Raw genomic sequence first — 16,620 nt, forward strand, 5'->3', positions numbered from 1 at the left:
GCAACTCGTAGAGAGACAGTTTTGTTGTGACCAACAGGGATCCCTAAGCTGCGATAGGACTGTGGGGAAATACAATAAGCTCTATGCCCTAAGCATCAATTGGACTCACTGATTTCCGTTACTGGGGGCAAGCCTGAGCTGCCGCTGGTTCTGACACGTCTGTTCTGCCTATACTGATAGGATGATGAACTTGTTTTTGCCGGGTAAGTATTGTTGTCATTGCGCCAGTAGTAATGCTTGCTAACCGTGTGGTCTTACATAATGATTTTGCTTCTTACACCCGTCTTGCATGTATCCTCTCTAGTCCTAGCCGCTGTTCATAGAGAGGTAAACTTGCTTACTCTTGTTATTCAACTCCTACCCCGTTCCGTCATCAATTTGAGCTCTCGCCAGATCCTCTTCCGCTTTCGAATTAACAGTTACATCACTTTATTCTTCTTTTTATTCTCTCCGTTTCTCATTTCTCCCCATTTATTTATCCATTTTCCATCATTCTTCCCCCTTTTCGCCACATGCTCTCGGCGATTGTAAAGATGGACCACATGTTAAGCCCGGAACAAAAGTGCCCTGTCAACAGCCACGCCCAATACCTTGTCTAATTCCTGCCTTCAGTTGCTTAGACACACACCATTTGTGTCCCACGAGTGACTTTCCGACCTGTCCAACACCCCATTCACCAGCGATCAATGGGCCGCCCTCCTCAAATTAACCAACAGCGGACCCCGCCGTGCAAGAACATAAAGGCCCTGGTCATCCCAGTTGCGACACGACTCGTCGAGTTCCATGTCGAACTCCCAGAGCAGCTTGGCGAGAAAGGTCTGGGTGGTGAGATGGGCTAGGTTTCTCGCAATGCACTTCCTGGGGCCGTAGCCGAACGGGTTGAAAGCATCGCGGTCGTCGTTCTCAAACTCGGCTGGTCTGTGATCGAGCCAGCGCTCGGGCCGATAAGAGTCAGCGTCGTAGAAGTTGGAGGCCGATCGAGAGGTTGCGAACTGGTTGACGCCGACGATGGTGCCTCCTCGGACGAACTCGCCGCACTGGGGGGTTATTTTGGTTAGACACACAAGTGACAAAAAAGAGAAGAGCTGAGGGGGAATGTGACCTACAATCTGAGCCCCAGCTGGAGGGACCTGGCGAGTGAGAGTTCCGGGGATGGTTGGACGTCTGCGCAGCGTCTCCCGGAAACAAGCGAGCAGGTAGGGCAGGTTCTGAACATCCTGAGCCGTGATTTCATCCGACGACTTGAAGGCCTCACGGATCTCTTTCACAGCTTCGGCATATGCGTATGGTGTCGTCAACAAGTGGTAGATGGTACTGATGATGGAAGACGGCATGGCCTCTGGGGTTCCGAGGATCAAGTGCACACAGTTGATCCAGACCTTGTCGTCTTGCAAGCCCTCGCTCTTCGCCCTGCTCATCAGGTAAGAAGCAAAGTCACCAGAGTTGTCTCCGCCTGCATGCTTCTCCTCGGCCATTCGCTTGAGGACCATGTCGTGGACGTCCTTGACCGGCAACACGCAGTCGTAGCCCGTGAACCCCGGCATGCTCTCGACGGCGTTGACCAGGATCTTGGGGCTTCGGCGGAACTGAAGGTAGTAACACTGCACCCAGTCAAAAAGCCTCTTGAAGAGCGCCAACGAGGGGTGAACGGTTCCCTGCGACATGATGGCGTTGAGGTCGCGTCCCACCGTGAGTTGTCCGCCGAGATCGAAGAGCGCATTCTCGGTCCACGCCCCAATGTCGACCACGGCGGAACTGCCATCAACCGAAGCCGAGGGCGACCTAAGATGGGCGTTCAAGCCCTCGATCATTCTGTCGATGCATCCCGTGATGATATGGCCCCGCTCAACCAAGGCCTGATGCGAGAAGGCATAGGCAAGCGTCCGCTTCTGCGGCCTATGCTCGTCGCCGTCCGAATCAATCAGCGCCTTATGTTCGGCAAAGACAGCTGAGTACAAGATGGGGTCCTTGTTGAAGAGCGTGGTCTCGCCGTTGGCCTGCTTGTTACGCCCGTAGATGTCCCTAAAGGCCTGGCCGCAGTTGTATGTCAACTCATCGGGGGCAATTCGTACCACAGGCCCGTACTTGGCGTGCAGGCGCTTCAGGTCGTAGGGAATTTGACCCTGGGTGTAGCGAATAACGTAGGGAAACCTCGATGCTCGCCACAGGAGGGGTCCCGGGTACGAGCGAAGCGGGTGGAAGAAAAGGTTGTATGTCGCCTTGAACACCAAGGCCAGAACAATGAGTGCCGCCGCACAGATTGGCATAGGCAGCGACGCGAGCCGCTCACTCAGAAGTCCGAAGACTGCCATGGTGAGTGATGGTGAGGTGTGTTGACGATGTCTATCCAAATTCCAGGATGCTCGTCGACCTGGTTAAAACCACGGATAATTACAGAGTAGAAGGCATTGCTTAAACCATGGCCTGCAACTGGTATCATTTACCCTCTTCCCTTCCAAAAGCCGCATTCTGGTCTCATAAAAAAACTCACTGAACCAGCTCTACGGTTCGCGAGTCACGACGGTATTATTGCCGGTGGGGACGCTCAATCTCGGACGTCCCGATGTACTATGGCTGTATCAATGCGCTTGGGCGATCCATTCACGATCATGGCGATCCCTTCATGACGATGGCGATCTCTTCACGACGGTAACCATCTAATGACTCGAGCTCGGGCCGTGTCGGTGAGGCTTCCTCATGTCTGAAGCATGAACTCCAGGGGTCTGTAGACGAAGACCGATAAGCCTCAAAGAGACTTAGAAAACACCATGCTGCCTCCTCCGCCCGTCGTTTTTGACATTTTTCGTGGTATGAGCATCACGACATCTTGTCTGTCCCCTATCCCCCCGCCATGGCTTCAACAATCAAGAACTACCAAGACTGCGGGCCCATGGAGTACAAGTCTTCGGTTCCGGTGCCTGCGTCTTTGTACGAGAACAATGCCTACCCCTCCAGGTTTCGCCCGAGAATTAGCAAACACGTGGATGTGGCCGACAAGGCGTGCTGGGAAGCGTGCGACGACTTTGAAAGCGCGACTGGGTTGAAGTTGAAGGCCGACAGCGTTGGATGCATCAACCCCATCGCCGGCAATGTCAACGCATTGTGGTTTCCAGAGGCCATACCAGAGAGACTCCGTATCATTTCCTATCTGTCTGAACTTCTCTTCCGTCACGATGGTGAGTCTTTATGATCCTGAGGGGTCCTAATTACTGTTGACTTGCTTGCGAGATCCGCTGACATGACCTTTACAATGCTGCATACAGACCTTACCGACGATGCTGTAACACCAGAACAGGTACGCCGAGAATCTAGACTCGCTGATTGACTTCTTCGTGGTTCGAATGCTAAATATTTGTGTGTTTATTTCAGTTCGATGAGGTCCACGGACCATTGGCGCGATTTCTTGGTTCTGAGTCGAAGCAAAGCGATCACACCACCAAGCACAACGCAATGAACACAATGCAGGCACGCGTCGCCATCGAGGCCCTCGAACAGGATGAACGGCTGGGTAAGCTCGTCATCGAGAAGTGGAAGGGCATTGTGAGTGTTCGCGGACAGGACGCTTTCATGGAGCACAAGACGTTGGACTCGTACATGCGCGTGCGGCACTACGATGCCGGAGCTTACTCCGTTTGGTCGCAAATCCTATTTTGCTGCGACGTTAGCCTCACCGACGAGGAGCTCACAGGTCTGGAGCCGCTCACCTGGCTGGCTTTGACGCAGATGATCCTGTGGCATGATTACTGCTCATGGGACAAAGAAGCAGCCACGTACCTAGAGCGCGAAGAAGGCGGATCCAACATGAGCGCCGTGCAGGTCTATATGGCCATGTACGACCTCGACCAGCATGCCGCCAAAGACTTTTTGCTGTCTGAGATTGGGAGAATTGAGGACGAGTACTGCGAGAGAAAGGAGAGCTACATGGTTAAGTCCACGCCAGCACCTCACATCACACACTACATCGGTCTGATTGAAATGTGCATGGCCGGGAACACGCTGTGGCATCTGTCCTCGCGCCGATACGACCCAGCAGCTCCTCTTCCCAGGCGAGAGGACATTGGCAAGGTGAACGGAGGCACGCTTGATGTTTCCGAGGTCAGCAAGCCTGTAGATGGCTCAGAGTCGGACGGCATTCTTACTCCGGTCTCAAGCCATCTCAGCACAAAAAGACTCAGGCCATTCTGGAATAACCAGAAGACAGAGTATACCACCATGACGCCCGCCGAGATCAGTTCCGACCACAAGAAAAAGGCCAAGGCATCAAACGAGACACGAGCGGATCTGCTGACCGTCTCGCCCTGCGCTTGGCCTGCCGAGCCGGACGAGAAGGACATTCTGGCGGCTTACCTTTACACGGCTGCTAGACCTGCAAGTGGCGCCCGCGACAAGCTGATGGACGCGCTTGATATATGGTACCGCGTTCCACCTGACGCTCTAGCCACAATCCGCACCATTGTTCGAATCATGCATAACGCCAGTCTGATGCTCGACGATGTCCACGACAATTCTCCCGTAAGGAGAGGCAGTCCCAGTGCCCATGTCCTCTTCGGCACAGCCCAGACTACAAATTCGGCGAGCTATCTCATGATCAAGTGCGTGGACCTGGCACGACGGCTGGGCGATGACACTTTGTCGTGCCTCTTGTCCGAACTCAGCCAGCTGCACCTCGGCCAGAGCCACGATCTAGCATGGACTTTCCATTGCAGGGCGCCCTCGATAGCGGAGTACTACAGTCATCTCGAGCAAAAAACCGGCGGGCTCTTCCGCATGGCCTCCCGCATGATGCGCGCCTCGGCGACCCAGAACAAGCATCTCGACGCCTGCAAACTGATGAGCCTTCTAGGCAGGCTCTATCAGCTGCGCGACGATTATCAGGATATCACGTCGGAATCTCTCTCGACATACGACGACCTGGATGAGGGGAGCTTCACTCTGCCGCTGATCCACGCCCTTCAGCACGAGGATGAACAAGGCGACGTCCAGCTGCGCAGCATTCTTCAAACCGCACGGGCAGCGCGTTCTGCCTCGACATCTCCAAACAATGATGGGAAATTGTCAGTTGAGACGAAACTGCTGATTCGTGAGATGCTGGAGGAGGCAGGCAGCCTGGAACATACAAGGGTAGTAATTCGAGGCTTGTATGACGAGACGAGAGCCGAGTTGACCGCGATGGAGAACGAAGCTGGGTCGGGTAACAAGAATTGGATGTTACGGTTGCTTACTTTCCAGTTAAAAGTATAAGGCGAAACAATAATCAACACCTTAATTAAGACCCATTTGATCTACTGCTCCTTTTCTAACTACTATCTAATATAAGCCTAATATTCATAGTTGTACTATTAGCTTTTGAAAATAACGTTAGAGATTCGAGAGAGTTTTGACATAAGTTAGAAATTTTCTATTCATTTTATTCAAAGCGTCAATAAGTTTTACCAGAGAGCTACACCTTCGTAAGTAAGCTAATCAATAAACAAACGGCTTGAGTCTGACAGACTTATAATCAGAAATCGGACTCGCTGGCGCCAACACCACATACATTACACTGGAAGCCGAAACGGGTGAAGACTGCCTACAGATTCGCCATGCGCCAGCAAAGCACATGGGTTTAACATTTGCGTTCCTGTTTAGTTGCTGGGCGATGCCCTTTGGAGACTACCACAGTTTGTTATTCCAATGAACGGAAATCAAGGCCCCTGTGAGTAAAGTCTCTCACCTTCCTACTAGTCACATGATTACTGTGCTCATTCTATTCGCACTACCAGCCTCAGACATAACTTGGAGAAACTAGAAATAGCAACATGAAGGCAAACTGTTCTGTGAGATGCCCTGCATGAACCAAGAACATTGAAATATGATGCCACTTAAAGTTTTATGACCATAGGTAGACAGTGCTCAGTCCAAAGAGTAGGCCAAGCGAAAGACGAAAGACCCTAATGTTACAGCAATATTAGCACATCATGATAAAAATTCATCAACATCTTTGACTTCATGTTTTTAAGTCACTCAAGCCGAATTTTGCTTAGTGTACAAGAAAACATGAAAACAGTACTTTTCAGCCGTAAGCTCCAGCAGTGTACAGACAATTGCGAGCTGAGCGAGGCAACAAAAAGCAAAAGAAATGATAGCACAACCTGGTTTCGATCCAGGGACCTCTGGGTTATGAGCCCAGCGCTCTACCCCTGAGCTATTGTGCTTGATGTTTGGGGTGGTTGTTGAAAACTTTGCGCGCAAATTTGATATTAGGGCTACACTACTGTGGATCGTGTTCGAGATCGTGATCCATGATTGAGTCATATGTGGGTCCTTTTGGCCTCAACCTGCACGTCCTCAGATTGAGCCTGATATCTCGTAAGCCGGCTAATTCGTAATCATTCATGTGACACAGAGTGCACATTCTTGAAATTCATGAGACAAAAAAGATTCTCTACCTTCTAGGAGTCTGATTTAGTTGATATGGTGCCTCATGGCAGAGTCACGGATGTCCTGCAATAGCCCAGCACTACTAAGTTACATCCCCTCTTCAATAGCGGTGTTACAGATCTGTGATAAACCTGAGGGGGGAAACAATAAGTGAATCGGTGACAAGTCTTTTCTTCGCAAGAATACCCATAGTCATCATGGGAATGTTGTAGTAACAAACGCTTTTGTAGTACTCACTGATCATACAATGGAAATATCTCCGACCTTACGGTCGAACATCCTCCTTTCGGCCTTGTTTTCTGTCGGACACGGAAACTGTAAAACAACCAGGATAAAAATCAGCCGGATTGGTCTTAACACGGACCTATAATGATGATGTGTGGTGTACAAAGTAACCTAGAAAGTTCTCACAACGAAGCGCAATGGATGTAAAGCAGTGCTGCCTCATCATGAGAACCGGGTAACCTCCCGACGAAGATCGACAGTTGTTGGGATTTGATCACCTCGGAACATATCAGTAAACAACGGAAACCTAGTCTACAACCTTTTTCGCATATGAAGTCTGGCTAAACCTTCAGTATTAGGATAATGCGAAAGGATGTTGAGCAGACGTTATGCTGGGTAAGAAGTCTAATTCGCTCGCACATGTACTAATGTGGAAATTTAAGCCGCCAGTCTTTTGCGTAGAAAGTTGGTCAGAAAGCATCGCAGCCAACTAACAACAGCAGAGGCGGTACTGGTTGGTGCATGCAGATCCGGGCTTTGCATACAGCTGTCACCATGTGTGCACAATTAGGTACGTCAGCCAAGGCTTCATATGCGCTGCAACAATTTCTTCATAGAGCGCTGTCTAACGGAAGTGTACAGACATTTTGAACTCGAGTACTTTCGTGAGTCTTAAAAGGCCTCTTGGCCATTTTTGCTCATTTCATAAAATAAAATAAAAAACCGCTCATCCACAAGTGTATCTATCCATCAAATCATCCCAAACGCCATGCCCCCCTGTTTATCGAGATGTCCTGGGGAGGGTACCCGATCCGTCTCTTTTCATACCAGTCGTAATGTGACAGTTTTTGGTTGTACCTTTACCACTTGATGACCTTGGAGGGGAAGTACTCATCGATGAGCTCCATGTAGTAGGGCTGAGAAAAAGAGTTAGTCTTGGGAATCTTGATTAAGGAAGATTAATTTGTGAACGTACCTTGAGCTCCTCAACAGAGGGAGCATCGTCGCTCTTGCTGTACAGGTCGTAAGGGTTGAAAGCAAGGACAGCCTTGAGAAGCTCCTCATCACCCTCCTTCATGAACTCGCGGTAGGCGCCCTCACGGTGCCAGGGGTAGAAGGAGTGGTAGCGGATCATGGCGAGAGCCTCACGGGGCAGCTTAGACTGCTCCTTGCAGACGCGGTACATGTACTCGTCGTGGCCCCAGGAGATCATGAGGTTCTCGATACCGCAGCCGGGCTTGTAGATGCCGTTCTTGGTGCTGTAGACGGGGTGCTTGGTGTCGGGGTTGTTCTCAAAGGTGGAGGGCAGGATGATGCGGTTGTCAAAGGCGAGGCCAACGGGGAAGGTGTCGCCGACAACATCCCACTGGCCCTCGGCGCCGTAGAAGAAGAGGAGCTTGCCGAGGTCGTGGATGAGACCGGTAAGCTGCATCCAGCGGGGCTTGCCGTCGCGGCGCATGGCCTCGGCGGTCTGGAGCAGATGCTGGATCTGGGAGAGCTCGGTGTCGGGGTCGGAGTTGTCAATGAGGGTGTTGAGCTTCTCCATGGCCTCCCAGATGGTCATCTCCTCTCGGCAGGGCTTCTCGCCGGTGAGGTCGATGGCAAACTTCTCGCGAGCAGCGATGTTGTAGTCGACGGTCTGCTTCTCATGCTGTTCCTTGTAAAAGTTCTTGACGCGGTCGCAGGCGTCCTCATACTGGCGGAAAGCAGTCTTGTCCTTCTCGGAGTCGAACTTGGAGTCCTCGTAAGTAGTCTCACTCTCTTGCTTGTTGAGCTGATCCTTGAGGATGTTGACCTCCTCGACAAAGTCGGTGGTCTGCTCAAGGTCGTGGCCGTCGTTGGGCCTGACGAAAGGGGTAGCAACAGCAGCGGCCATTGTGAAATGTGTGTATGATAAGAAAAAGAAAATAAGAAATGCGATACACTCAAGTTGAAGAAAGAGATTTGACTTTGAAGTTGGTATCACTGAATATCAGAAGACTGAATTGCTGATGAACAAGAAGAGCAGGAAACTCCTTCTGGATGCTGTCTTTAAATATGTTGTTGATGGCAAGACAACATTAACAGGCGGAAACACAAATGAGTACGAAGAATGGGAAAGTCAATGGAGGAGTATTCGGAGTAACAGCAAATTGGAAAAGTCGGACATGGCGAGGGACATGTGCCGCGGGGTCTACGTGGCGGGGAGGACATGTACCTCGCCCATTTTCCGAACATGAAGTGAAGGGTCTCGTTCCTGGCGGGCACTATATTCAGCCAACTTGGCTAAGCAACCCGAACCTAAGCTTACCGTGACGGCCATCATGCCGCTTAGCGATGCCTCGTGGATCATCGTGTTGATACCGTGGAGCAGGAAAGACGGGGCGAGATTCAGATCTGTGGAGAGGGTTGTGATGGAGGCATCCAGGAACTGGAAATTTCAGGATTTGGATGGATAAAAAGGGATAAAGTCGCCGATTAGTTTCTCGAGAGACCAACACCATTCTAGTAGGGCGTCTCCAATTTTTCCGAAAAATCCTCCAGAATTTCCTATTCTATAAGTCACATGACTCTTGTTCAAGTATCTCTATGCCAAGCCATACCTCTTTTGGACAACTCAAAAACACCAAAAATTCCTCACGGCTTATTCAGGGCAAAATTCCCGATATCCCTCCGCCTACATCCATGTCTTCCAATGCTTGTTCCACACCTACATCTAGCTTCTCCTCCACGCCAACCGTCATCCGGGATGGTCTCAAGCCTGTGTTGTAACTGTGCTCTGCATGTTCTCTGCGGCGAAGCTTAATTTAGTCCCCGCCACATCATCATGGGATTAGCAAACTATTTTTGACTATTCCCTAATTCGACTGCCAACCAAGACAACGTCCAAGGATCCCATGCAGCCCATCTCCATCCCCGCGGGACCCCCTCCTTCTTTCAGTAATAGCTTCCTACTGATTGGACTCTTACGAACACCAAACACTTGCCGAAGGGACCCTTGCCAAGCTGCCCCTCACCATCTCATACACCTGAAATCTCCAACTATTTTTTCACAAAAGTGAGAAGTGTGACATCAGTTTGGGTCACATCTTTCGGAGCTAGTTTCCCAATACCTCGTTGCGTGGAAATAAAGGGCGAGATGCCAACCGGTCTCAACCCCACACAGACACATTCCAAGCATGCCCGTAGAGTGTTTTCCAACCAACAAAAGTGGTTTAATAGTAGCTGTCAGATTTTCACGCTTCGGCCATGCGGCACATCTTACGCAAGCCCAGTATGCACAATGTGACGCCAGGCAAAGGCCGTTACGGGGTTCTAGGTCACGATATGGAGTAAGTAGGCAGAACACAACCATTGTTAGCCTTGGTCAAAAAAGTTGGAATCGCGAAATATGTCCGATTGATTCGGCTTTGCATTACATCCTGCCGCCGAGAGCCAAGCACGCCAGATCCTGCTCCCACAAACATGAAATCTATAGTATCGTGTCGTCGGGGTATCCACAGAGTGATGCTAAACTTCCAAGGGAAATCCAAAAAAGTCCGGGGCTTCTAGCCTTTCCAGCCCGTCTATCGAAATCCAGATCTATCCAAATGGGAAACAATCCCCCGCGTGGCCTCCACGCCCTCCGCCAACCTTGTCGTTAGTGTGAGACCCAATCATGAAAGCCCTTCATCAAACGCCTTCGCGGCAACTGGCCCGCCAGTCGAGGCGTGGCACCACCACACTACACCACACTCCCCCTAGTGTTAGCCTCGCTCATGCCTCGCTCATCGCCTCCCCGTCCATCCACCCCCATGCCTGCATCAGCTGATCCCGTACCGTCGTCGTGGGCCGCGCGTGGGCCTTTTCGGTGATTTGGAGCATGTTCAATAGGGCTTCCTGGTCGTTTTTGTCGTCGAAGCGATCGCCGGCTGAAGATGCCAAAGTCAGCAACTCTAGCTCCGCGGAACACGTGTTGCAGATGCAGAAAAGCAACGCGGAGGTGAAGGAGGAAAAAGAAAAAAAGAAACTCTGGGCTTACCAATAGCTATTCCCATACATGCCGTGAACATTGCTGGCGGAGACCACTGATTGCACATGCCAATGCCACATAGACTTCGTAGCAGGGCTTGTATTTGCTCTGTTAAGCGCTTCTCAGCTGCTTTACGCGTGCCGCCGACTCGTGGGATACTCGGGTTGAACAAGACGAGGTACATTTCGGCAAGAATGTGATGCTGAACAGCAATGACTAGTACCCTGTAGTTAGTAAACGTAGAAATTACGACGACAGACGTCAACACCGTAGCCAGGCCTTCGGGTCATCTCGAGGGTCGAGACGGCCGATGTCCGAGACCGTACGTCAGGGATAGACTCACTATGGCACGCTTTTTGATACCATACTTCGGGAAAAGCCTCCTCTTCTGTCCTCTCCCGGAAGAAGATGGGCGTGTAGGAAGCCGGCAGTGCGTTTTTCCACTCTCTGTTTGCCATTTCCAGCTGGCCCCATCGCAAAACCGACCCCGCCTCGGACCCGAAGCAGAAATTGAGGACGTCGGCGCAGTGCACAATGGCACGATTCGCCCAGACGAAGTCATCCCCCGGGCTGGTCGATCTGTCGACTATGGCATGACTTAGATTCATCCTGACCACCTGCTGGTTGATGACGGCGCTATAGATTTCCTGACGCAGACCCGCCCAGAAGCAGGCGGCAGTCAGAGTCCCCGGCATAAGGTAGCGGTCTCCGGCGTTGACAAAGGCGTGAATTCCGAGGAGGTGGCCGTGTGTGTCTTGGCCGAGCGTATTTACGTCGATTTCTTCCAGCACTCGAAGGATGATTGTTGCCGCGAACAAGTTTTCGTCAGAGACCGTTCCTGCGTGGTCCAGGAGCGGGATCAGGTAGTTCAGGCATTGCTCGTGGTACCGGTTCGACGCGAGAGAGTCGTACGCGCTCGTCAGGCTGAGATGCCGTGCCGCCAGCGCGAAGATGGCGTTGAGCAGGATGGGACATGAGCCGGAGCGCTGTGGTACCTCGGTCTCGAAGTGCCTAGTCGGATCGCACGCGTCGAGCTGGCACACAATGTCAGAAATCGGTTTTTTTTTTTCCCCAGTAAGCCAAGTTGCACCCGTTTTTCTTTTCTTAACGTACCCAAAATCCTAGCTTGTCCACGTAATGACGGAACAGAGTAGCTTCCTGGCGTCCTTGGATCGGCCAGATGGGGCGATCTGTGTAGATGCCTCCCGTCGGCGGTACGAGAGACTCTAGCGGCGGCAGCGTGTCGATCGAGTTGGAATGCCCGCGATGGCTGTCGTCTTGGCTGAGCTGGTCGCCTCCCGGGGTGCTCAGCGATGCGCGTTGTGACAACAAGGGCTCGTCGACTATGTCACTGCTGCCATGATGGCTCTCGTCGGGAAGAGGCCAGCTCGCCGCCTTTTCCGTGGGGAGTGACGGTCTTTGCCTCTCCTCCGAGACGGTAGAGTCTCCCACAGTTGCCGTTCCTGGAGAAGTGGTTGTCGTTTCTTCATCTTCTGGAGGTGAGTTTTCGGCCTGTTCGTCCAAGTCTATCGTCTCCCCGAGCTCTACCCCGCGCGTCTCGTCGATGAACTTGAGCTTCTTCGGCGGCGCTGGCCACTTGTGACTCTCTTTGAAAACGGCATGCTTGGGCGCTCGAAACTTATAACCCTTCTTGCATTCTCTCCCCGTCAACATACAACGCCCACACACGGGCAACACGCGGTCACATCGTAGATGCTGTTCACGACACTGTTCACTGGGAAAAAGGTCAGCTTGGTTGTGTTCCTTTGAAATCTCTGTTTTCCGTCTTCAGCTTCCATTCCCCCCTCACGAGTTGAGTTTCCTCGACTTCTCGACTCAACACAACAACTCAACCTCTCTCTCTCTCTCTCTAAAAAGCCTTTCCAGCAAACGAGGTCATCACCACCGTCAACTACAGCCTCATCGCAATGAGGCTCTTTGCCGGCTTTCTCGCCCGTACTGCCGTCGGCGTGAATGACCTCGTCTCCAAAAGAGGCTTTTTTTTCCGCGCCCCCCGGCCCCCCCTCTGCAGTGGATCGCCAGACTTTGGTGCGCGGTCAACTCACCAGGTCGTGGCACTCAACGAATCAGGCGCTTCGGGAGATGGCATGCCACTTTGCAATTGTCAATTCTTTCCGACCCCAGTGCGGCTGCTTTCGAGATTGAATGAAACCCGGGGAAGATGGAGAAGGTCTGGGGGACCCCCTCGATTTTGAGCAGATCTAAGTTGTTGGCGAAGGCTTGAGTCTGGGGCTGCGACGAATGACATGTGTGGGGATTGCGACTTGTCAGCAGCCCAGCGACGACATCCCTCCACTGTCAGGTAAATGTTAGGGGGTTTTCTGGCTTGCGACCGGGCAGATTTTACTGCTTTTAGAGCACCACCCCTAGCCTGGCAATGCCAAACTCCGATGACCGAGCCAGTCCGACAAAACCACACGAAACCCACTCTGAGAGATTCTTCAGGGTCTGCAACTCTCGCTGATCGGAATCTTGATCCTGAGGTCATTCCGGGGCTGTGGCAGTTTTCACAAACTGGGTAGCAAAAGGATGAGTTTCCACCGCTCTTCCAAAGTCATATTTGGAGCTGTCCCCCCCCTCTTCATGTCATTCCAACTTCTGACTCGGCCCTGTTCCCCAATTCTTGTCTTTTTTGTTTTCCCTCTCTCTATTTACCCTTCTTCTACCCAAGACCCCTCATTGGCCCTAATGAGCTTCATCCAACATGGCTCACCTGACCAACAATTACACACCATCTCACATACCCCGATGTATGGCACACGCATAGACACAAAACTCAATGGCATGATAGCCAATTGCGACAAGTTCCCCTCACGTTGAACAGGCCTTTGCCATGGCTGTTGACCCCTCATATGTCGCCCGCAATGTTACCTCATCTACAACGTAGTATGGCCAACGACGACTCGTTTAGGCCAGAAAGAGGAACGAGAGAGGGACCCCGTCCAGATATCGACGCTGTTTACTGGCACCATTGCCCCTGTCCCTCGGCATAGAACGGGACTCGACTCGGTCTTCTCATTAGCTGGACCGTGGCGTTCGGAAGATTGCCAAACTACGATTCATCACCGATGAAAGCGTGATGCCGACGGATCAATTCCAACTATTAATCTCTTCCGAGGCCCCAGTCTTTCTTCGCTCTTTCGTAAAAATTCGAGCCCTTTCTTTTGTGGGTTTCTATCGAGCCTTTGACATTGTCCCACAAACAAACCATCTCGCGCATATTTTTCTCGAGATTTCCTCAAACCTACTGAGGCGCATCGGTTTTCTTCCTTTGCAGACTTTTTCTGTGAGCGTCTTGGCTTCATCCATCATCAGCCATCTCAACCCCGCACGCATTCACACGATCGACACCATCGCAGACTGAAAGTTTTTTTCTTTCTTTTTTTTGCCAGCTGGTCTTTCTTGAGGTCGTTTTTTGCTTCACCACAATGGCGTCAAAAACGCCCCCAGCTGACGACCTCGTCGTCGGTGTCGACCGCCAATCTGCAGAAGTCGGTGATCATCAGTCTGCAAAGCTCGCCAGCACATTTGTCCAAAATGCCAAATCGGCTTCAGACAAGGAGCAGAAGATGAGCCTTATGGAGGGCATCAAGCTCTACCCCAAGGCCATTGCGTGGTCGGTCCTCATCTCGACTTGTATCGCCATGGAGGGCTACGATATCTCTCTCGTCAGCAATTTCTACGCTTTCCCCCAGTTCAACCGCAAGTACGGTGTCTGCAACGCCCAAGGTGTCTGCGAGGTTCCCGCCTCATGGCAGGCCGGCCTCAGCAACGGTGCTACCGTCGGCGAGATCATCGGCCTCTTTATCAACGGATGGGTCTCGGAACGCTTCGGCTACAGGTGGACCGTCATCACTTGTTTGATGCTAGTGGCCGCTTTTACCACCATCTTCTTCACCGCGCAGAATGTCCAGACTCTTTTGGCGGCCGAGATTCTGTGTGGTGTTCCCTGGGGCGTTTTCCAGACTTTGTGCATCACCTATGCCTCCGAGGTCTGCCCCGTCGCCCTGCGCGGCTACCTGACGACCTATGTCAACTTCTGCTGGGGCCTGGGACAGGAGATTGGTATCGGCGTCATCATGTCCATGCTTGACCGCGAGGACGAGTGGGCGTACCGTATCCCGTATGCGCTGCAATGGATGTGGCCGGTGCCGCTGGCGCTTGGTATCTTCTTCGCGCCCGAGTCGCCGTGGTGGCTGGTGCGCAAGGGCAAGATTGACGAGGCGAAGAAATCTCTGCTGCGCTTGACGAGTCGCGACAAGAACACGGATTTCGATGCCGACGAGACGGTTGCCATGATGGTGCACACCACTGCGCTCGAGGAGAAGATCACGGCCGGCGCAACATACTTGGATTGCTTCAAGGGTGTCGACTTGCGCCGTACCGAAATTGTTTGCATGACCTGGGCGATTCAAAACCTCAGCGGCAATTCCTTCTCAAACTATTCTACGTATGTCGCCATTCCTTTTTTCTTTTACATCATTGAGATGACCTATTTGCATCCGCTAACATAAACGTAGATACTTCCTCAAGCAAGCCGGTCTCTCCGTCGCCAACTCATACAAATTCGCCCTTGGCCAGTACGCAATCAACATGGCTGGTGTCTTTGGCGCTTGGTTCCTTATGTCGTGGGGCATTGGCCGACGTACTCTCTACTTTTACGGTCTTTGCGGTCTCTGCAGCATGCTCCTGATCCTCGGCTTCTTGGGTCTGGTCCCGGAACAACACCGAGACCAGGGCGCGTTAGCGACAGGAAGTGTCATGATCGTCTGGGCCATGTTCTATCAGCTCACTGTCGGTACCGTCTGCTACTCGCTCGTGAGTGAGCTGCCCTCGCGTCGTCTGCAGATCAAGACTGTTGTACTGGGTCGTAACCTTTAGTAAGTTGACACGACTTAACTCCGTCTCAATTTGATCGCATCGCTAACTTCCACTGCAGCAACATTGTCAACATCATCAACAACGTCCTCACCCCCTACATGCTCAACCCAACGGCATGGAATTGGTCCAACTACACCGGCTTTTTCTGGGCTGGCATCTGCTTCTGCTGCTGCATTTACACCTACTTCCGCGTTCCGGAGCCTCGCGGCCGTACTTATGCGGAGTTGGACGTTCTGTTCGAGCACAAGGTCAGCGCGCGCAAGTTCGAGTCGACCAAGGTCAATGTCTTTGACGAGGATGTTGGTGAGAAGGCGATGCAAAACTACCACCAGCAAATCCGCATCTCGCACTCTGAGAAGAATGCCAATGTGTAATGCGACAATGGAGAGACGAGCAAAGAGAGTGAGGGGGAAGTACAATTTTTAATTTCACGCTGGGAAGCCAGGCGGCCCAGCAACGACAAACTATTGTTGACGTGCTAAGACTTGATGGGCACGCAAGGCTTTCATGACGCCGTAATGCATGTATCTAATTCCGACGACGCATACGATATCTAATGAATATAATAAGAACGCTACTTAACTGTACGGATATCTACCGCTTTCTAATGCTATGAATGTGAACTGAAGACGTGTAAAGATCCGTCGCATCGCAAGTCCGTCAATCTCCCCGCATTCCCCGCACCATTTATTGGCCGCGGTAATGGCTAGAGACGGGAGAAAACGGATGATCCATGGGACGTTCTGTGCGGCACATCGGTTGCTTGTCGTTACATTGCGGGAGCCAGCCCGTGGCGAAGGGTGTCTACTGTCCTCTGTGGGTGGTCACAATTCTCCGCATCCCTCCAACTACCGACAATTAGCTCCAGTCGGATTGCTGCCGTCTTCTAATCTCCGTGGGCGAAGCTTTTACCAGGGCCTTCGCCGAGCCGTCTAAACCGTAGGGAGCTTGTCAGTTTGTTCCTTAGTTACCTTAGCAGTGAACAGTCTATTGGAACCATGACTGGTTGGTTGGATTCAAGTCCGTCTCCTTGATAGACTTGACTCGGAGACATCCCTGACCAAGAGACATCTTAGCTAGTC

At 51.9% G+C, this 16,620-nt stretch overlaps 5 protein-coding genes across 5 annotated transcripts; 2 read left to right on the forward strand and 3 right to left on the reverse strand.

The window, feature by feature from the left end:
• Window positions 1–683: 683 nt before the first annotated feature.
• CTRU02_202785 (benzoate 4-monooxygenase cytochrome p450) lies at window positions 684–2,312 on the reverse strand (the record flags this gene model as incomplete). The annotated part of the gene is made up of 2 exons (XM_036728949.1): window positions 684–1,037; window positions 1,107–2,312. 2 exons carry the CDS (start codon window positions 2,310–2,312, stop codon window positions 684–686), a joined length of 1,560 nt encoding a protein of 519 aa, XP_036579464.1.
• A 539-nt stretch (window positions 2,313–2,851) lies between these two features.
• Window positions 2,852–5,241, forward strand: CTRU02_202786 (polyprenyl synthetase; the record flags this gene model as incomplete). The annotated part of the gene is made up of 3 exons (XM_036728950.1): window positions 2,852–3,176; window positions 3,264–3,295; window positions 3,370–5,241. 3 exons carry the CDS (start codon window positions 2,852–2,854, stop codon window positions 5,239–5,241), a joined length of 2,229 nt encoding a protein of 742 aa, XP_036579465.1.
• Window positions 5,242–7,505: 2,264 nt separating this feature from the next.
• On the reverse strand, window positions 7,506–8,521 carry CTRU02_202787 (inositol oxygenase; the record flags this gene model as incomplete). The annotated part of the gene is made up of 2 exons (XM_036728951.1): window positions 7,506–7,562; window positions 7,622–8,521. The coding sequence occupies 2 exons, from the start codon at window positions 8,519–8,521 to the stop codon at window positions 7,506–7,508; spliced, it is 957 nt and encodes a 318-aa protein (XP_036579466.1).
• A 1,859-nt stretch (window positions 8,522–10,380) lies between these two features.
• On the reverse strand, window positions 10,381–12,310 carry CTRU02_202788 (arca-like protein; the record flags this gene model as incomplete). Its single annotated transcript, XM_036728952.2, has 4 exons — window positions 10,381–10,535; window positions 10,646–10,852; window positions 10,980–11,670; window positions 11,750–12,310. 4 exons carry the CDS (start codon window positions 12,308–12,310, stop codon window positions 10,381–10,383), a joined length of 1,614 nt encoding a protein of 537 aa, XP_036579467.2.
• A 1,775-nt stretch (window positions 12,311–14,085) lies between these two features.
• CTRU02_202789 (Maltose permease MAL31-like protein 9) lies at window positions 14,086–15,912 on the forward strand (the record flags this gene model as incomplete). Its single annotated transcript, XM_036728953.1, has 3 exons — window positions 14,086–15,107; window positions 15,178–15,537; window positions 15,597–15,912. 3 exons carry the CDS (start codon window positions 14,086–14,088, stop codon window positions 15,910–15,912), a joined length of 1,698 nt encoding a protein of 565 aa, XP_036579468.1.
• Between the last annotated feature and the right edge of the window lie 708 nt (window positions 15,913–16,620).

Source organism: Colletotrichum truncatum, assembly GCF_014235925.2.
Source record: "Colletotrichum truncatum strain CMES1059 chromosome Unknown Contig_0001, whole genome shotgun sequence".
In the NCBI taxonomy this organism is placed as follows: domain Eukaryota; kingdom Fungi; phylum Ascomycota; class Sordariomycetes; order Glomerellales; family Glomerellaceae; genus Colletotrichum; species Colletotrichum truncatum.